Below are 6,000 nucleotides of genomic sequence, written 5' to 3' on the forward strand. Positions count from 1 at the left end.
AGTAACTAGCTTCTGCTTATGGATTGCTCAGAAATTTTCAGTAAGGTACTTTTCATGAAAAAGAGTGAAGCTCATGCTGAATTATTCAATGTACATCAAAACGTATCAGCTAAATTACAATAAGTTCTAATCTCACATCTTCGACTCTAATTAAAGAAACAAAATTCAGACGAATAGTAAATAGAAGTCTAAGGGTGTACAAATCGAATCGGAAAATCGCATCAAATCGAAAAGTCAAACCAAACCGATTAACAAATTCGACTAGGTTTGGTTTGATTTGATTTGGTATTGAGTAAAAAAACCTGAACCAAACCGACATATAAATATTTAATTTTTATATATAATTTTAAGATTTTATTTGAAAAATATCTTGAAATATTTGGGATTCTCTTACACGATATAATATTTAATAAAATATGAAGTGCTTCATATTTATTAACCTTAAATAATGGGTTGTATGATCACTTTCTTATCAAGTGTTACTGAAATGCCTCAATCTCTTTGTTCTTCCATATTCATATGTCAAAATCTATTAAATTGTTATATCTTTTTGGAATTTGAAGTGGTTATTATTATTTAGGTATCTATTGATTTTTATATTTAATTACTAAATTTGATTAACCTTGAAAGTGTACATCAATGAAAATTATTGTCAGACGACTAAAAAAAAACCTATCATGTGTTACTAAGTAGATTCTCCCATAAGAATATTTAATAGATAATAAATTTGTCAACTTTTTTTAATTTTTATTAAACATATATTTACTTACCAAAATTTTAACAAAGTAAGATTGAAACAATATTTGAGTAACAAAAAAACCTGAAAATCCCGAAAAATCAGCCAAAATCGAACCAATCCAAATCGATATAGTTGGCTTGATTTAATTTTGATAAAAACCGAACCAACCCGATCCATGTACACACTTAAATAAAACATATACATTAGTAAAATCTAAAGAATTATATTGGATTAAAGGCATATTAAATTAAGAAGACATACCATTATAATGGAAATGAAGAAGGGATAGATTTAGAATCGAAGTCACGCCTATGCCAAAATCGATAAATCGCAACAAATCGATAATTCGAGTCAAGGTGAAAAAAAAAATTCAATTGTGGTCTGGCTTGATTTGTTTTGGTATTGGAAAAAAGAGCCCGACCATAATTGGTTTGGTTTGGTTTTAACTAAAAGAGTCAAACTGAAACCAAATCAATCCGATAGTTTATTGATATAATTTTAAAAAATATTTTATACATATGAATATTTATTGTAGTGTAATTTATAAATATTTCTTAAACTTTTTTCATAATTTTATCTTTTAACGTATTATTTCTAGGTTGAACTTAACATTCTTGAATAGTAAATAAATTTTATAGCCCAAAAATATAGTAACTCAAGTAAAGTTCGAGTCAATACTAATGCTAACAAAAGAAATTCAATTCACTAGGAATGATGATAGTGTTGAATATCTATTTTTTTTAGTTTTTATATTGGTTTATAATAAAAATGCATAACTTAGTTTATCTTTTTCTTTTGTGCTTAGGTATGTAACTAATAGTACTTATTAACTATACTTGTTTTAGCATGACCTATATAGTATTTTAGATTATGTTAATTTTCTATATGGCTTATTAATTAGCAATATTTGTTTTATGTAATTATCTTTATTATTGAATATTTTAGTATAATACGATGACTTATCTCATATTATCGTGTTATTTTCTTGAAAAATACATTATATGATTGTATCTTTCTAGGAGAAATATTTGGAGCATAAGTTACATATTTTGTACTATTAAGACTTTAACGGAGAAAATCGAAAACCCAAAAAAAAAACTAAAAAAACCGAGAAAAAACAAAATTGAAAAACCCGACTTTATTAGTTTGATTTGGTATATAGATTTAAAAATAACACTATTAATTTAATTTGGTATTTAAAAAATTCGAACCAACCCAACCTATTACACCCTTACGTTGGACTTATTCCCTTGATAGAGGCCCAATACTCTACAGGTTCAGCAAGTAAGCCCGGTTCCTTCAATCCACATGCTTTTCTTTCCTAGCCGATCAGATGTAGTAAGCTTCTTGTGGCTAAAATTAGATGTTGATATTAGGTGTGTGCGTGTATATATGACAAGTTTGGTTAGGATTTTTTATTTATCAACCCAACCTAATTGTGTTCGTTTGCTATGTAAATTAAACCAAACCAACAAAAATTAAATTAAAAAATTCATTCTCGACCTCTTTCTGTTTTTGTGTAATTTCTTTTTTGTGGTTTGGTGTTGACATGATAAGTAATGGAGATAATAAAAAATTAATATATTCACTTCCTTAAAATTGTACTACAACAAGGGGTGTATCTACGATTAGAGCAATACGTTCAACTGAATCCAATAGTTTTGATTTAGACCTTATATTTTTATTAAAAATATTGTACAAATATTCAATTTCAGATCAGTAACTCAAATGCTAGTATGTGGATTCAGTGACATACCAAGTCCATAAAATTCAAATCTTAAATCCGTTAATTCCGTCAAATCTTCAAACCCAAAAAATTCGAATCTTTAATCCGCCTCTAACTTAATACTATCTTATGCAAAATAGAGTGTAGCAAAACTACTAATTCATCGTAGATTTCATGGAACAATAGTCATGTCATCTGATTATTACTATTGATGTAACCACACGCCCACCTAGTGCCGGAAGATATCCACTCATTGTAGGGATGGGTATAGTTTGAACAAATCTAAAATCCAACCGAAATATTTTTAGTTTGAATTTTCCGATTACGAATTGAATTTTGAAGTTAATTTTTAAAATTTTTAAATTTCGAATTGGATAAAAATATAATTTTTATATTTTATATTTAATCCATTATACATTAAATATTATTTTACTATTCTAGTATTTAATATTTTTATTATATTTTATTTAATAACTATATCATTACTTGGATACTTTATTTGGATGACTGAGGCAAAAATGGGTAACATCTCAACTTATACACCCAAAAGTAAAAATCAATAATATCCAAAGCAATTAATCCGAAATTGAACTTAAAAAATCAGATCCAATTTGGGATGCATTTGAGTTGTCATCAAAATTCTCACCCTATAACTCATTGTGCCGACTCTGGTTCTATATTAAAATTTGTAAAAATGAAAAGTGAGTGGTGACTCCATTGACTCGTTAAATAGAAATATTATCCATAACAATTGGAACAACTTAGTGCACACCCGATGCATAACTTTAGGCCACCAAAAAGAACGTAGAAACATGCACTTTAATATTAGATCAACTCCAGCAGCAAAAGTTGCTTTGATCTATATTTTTCCTTCTCTTTTATTCGTAATACTAGGCTTAAATAACTAAGTTTAGCTTTAAGACGACTTAAATACAACTATGTGTCTATATCATTTTTCAGGTTAGATAACTTAAGTAGTTGTTTCTCATAAACGGAAGGCGCTGCCACTTCAAGTTCTAAAATACTTATAAGGAAAGCAGACAAAAAAGAAATAAACCGAACAGAAATCTCATACTAATACATATTTGACTTGGTAAAACAAACAAAAATATAACACAACGAACTTGAAAATTACACAAAATACATTACCAAAATGTCCAGTAAATATATTCTTAATCAGATCCCAACTTTTAGTATTTCACTTTAACATTCTTCCCTGTGGCATCCTTAGCTTCAACCTCGGCAATGCCTTCGACATCCATTCTTCCAACGTCGTTAAATGTCTGGCCGGTCAGCTGATCGGCAACTTTCAGCGTAGCGGCGGTTCTCCCCGCCGGAGTATCCTCCACGTCCATCACCATCTTTGATCCGCCGGAGGTACGTGTCTCATCTGTAGTGGTAGTGTCACGCATGCTAGATGGTGCTAATGTGTCTTTAATTGCGTCTCGCACACTCCCAAGTGCACCAAATATACCACCACCACCACCACCGGTGCCACCACCGCCAGAAGCCGCCGCCTTACTCTCGTCCCTTTTCTCATAATCACCACCTTCACTAATTTTCATTTCATCCATTCTCCTCCTTGTTGCTTCTTCAGTCTCATGATATTTCTCCTGCAATGACATTATTAACAACTTGATTACCTATCAAACCTAGAGAGTCTTAACTTCTAGGTATTGAACTCCTTTAAATTGAAAATGTAGAAAAAAAGTTCACATAAAAAAACATATAGATTGAATCAATAGCTTAATTTATTTTATCAATTTCGAAATATTTCCTGCTATAATAGGTTAAAATATGTTCAGAGTGCAAAAATCATTTTTTCAATACAACAGAAGTTCACACACATAAAAAAAACATAGCGCCTACAAGCTAAAGCTTATATAGATGGAAATCTTTTTTAACTTCCTATTATTTCCTGATATAATAGGTTAAAATACGTTATATTTACTTTGTCCCGTGAAACGTAAGTTAAATCTAATATGCAATAATTAACATTCTAAAATTTGGCGCAATATCTTATTGATACCATACAAAAATATACAACAAAGGCCATAATTTTATTCCATAGTTTTATTCCAAAACTACGAAGGCTATAAACGGCTAACCTTAGCAGCTTGATTAATATCCTGTGCCTTCTGCTTAGCTGCTTCCGCCGTCTCCTCCGCCTTCTGCTTAGTAACTTCCGCCGTCTCCTCCGCCTTCTGCTTCGTCGCTTCAGCCGTCTCCCCCGCTTTCTGTTTTGTCTCCTCCTTTTTTCCAGTTAACATATCCATAGCGCGCCTCGCCGCGTCCGCAGCAGAATCCTTCAACTCTGCTAATTTGCCCACTGTGGTATCTTTGCCTTCTTTCGCTTTCTCGGCTGTGTAGTCCTTGTATTCCTCAGTCTTCTGCATCGTTGTGTCCTTTGCTTCTTTCGCTTTCTCCGCTGCATAGTCCTTGTACTCTCCTGCTTTAGCAGTTGTACTGTCTTTTGCTTCTTTCGCTTTATCTGCTGCATAGTCCTTGTACTCTCCTGCTTTAGCAGTTGTACTGTCTTTTGCTTCTTTAGCTTTCTCCATAGTTGTATCCTTTGCTTGTTTCGCCTTCTCCGCTGCATAGTCCTTGTACTCTACCGCTTTACCAGTTGTACTCTCTTTCGCTTCTTTGGCTTTATCTGCAGCATAATCTTTGTACTCCTTAGCTTTCTGCATCGTCGCATCTTTTGCTTGCTTTGCCTTTTCAGCAGCAGAATCCTTGTACTCTACTGCTTTACCAGTTGTACTATCTTTAGCTTGTTGTGTTTTGTCAGCAGCAACATCTTTTGAATGTTTTGCATTTTCCGCCACTATACCGGCGGTGTCGCTTGTAACAGCGGCGGTTTCGTGGGCTTTTCCGGTGACTGCTTCTTTAGCATGTCCAAGAGTTCCTTGAACTGTTTTGATTATACTACCAATAACACCGGGCTTTTGTTCATATTCTTGAGCCCTTCTTTCTTTGTTCACATCACTGAGTTCGTCTGCTGCTAATCTTGCTGCTGCTTCTGCCCTTTCTTCTTTCACTGCAGCCCTTTCTTCTCTCACTCCTTGTCTTGACTCCATTGCTTCTGCTTTTAAAATTTAAGGCTAACGCAAGAAGAAAATCAGAGTTTTGTTCTTCACTTTATCAACTTTAAGAGAGTGTACTGAAAATTATGTTCGTGGTTCTTCTCCGAATTAGGACGTGCTATATATTGGGCTGGTAAAGAAATTTGACTGGACACGTGTAGGAAGGAAGGGTTAGGGAGTGACACGTGGATGGTGTTGTGGCTGTTTGACACGTAGCATTGAAAGGTGTCACCTTGTAATGCATGCAAGGAGGAAGCTTAGTGTATGGGATTTGGTTCTTGATTCGAGGTGGTAGATAAGAGAAGAAGTTTCTGGTTTTACCGTCAATGAGAGTTGAGATCGGTGGCTTTTGTCTACTCTCTGCAGCGTCCTAATTATACTAAAGCTATTCGGATTTTCCGAGTCAATCGTATTAATTTTTGGTCATATTTCTTTATATTTTCATATTT

At 33.0% G+C, this 6,000-nt stretch overlaps 1 protein-coding gene across 1 annotated transcript; it reads right to left on the minus strand.

Moving 5' to 3' along the window:
* Positions 1 to 3,513: 3,513 nt before the first annotated feature.
* Positions 3,514 to 5,660, minus strand: LOC109214133 (embryonic protein DC-8-like). The gene is made up of 2 exons (XM_019378022.1): positions 4,574 to 5,660; positions 3,514 to 4,078 (listed from the first exon to the last, which is right to left on the minus strand). The coding sequence occupies exons 1-2, from the start codon at positions 5,543 to 5,545 to the stop codon at positions 3,656 to 3,658; spliced, it is 1,395 nt and encodes a 464-aa protein (XP_019233567.1). The 5' UTR covers positions 5,546 to 5,660; the 3' UTR covers positions 3,514 to 3,655.
* Positions 5,661 to 6,000: the final 340 nt, after the last annotated feature.

This window comes from Nicotiana attenuata, unplaced genomic scaffold, assembly GCF_001879085.1.
Source record: "Nicotiana attenuata strain UT unplaced genomic scaffold, NIATTr2, whole genome shotgun sequence".
In the NCBI taxonomy this organism is placed as follows: Eukaryota; Viridiplantae; Streptophyta; class Magnoliopsida; order Solanales; family Solanaceae; genus Nicotiana; species Nicotiana attenuata.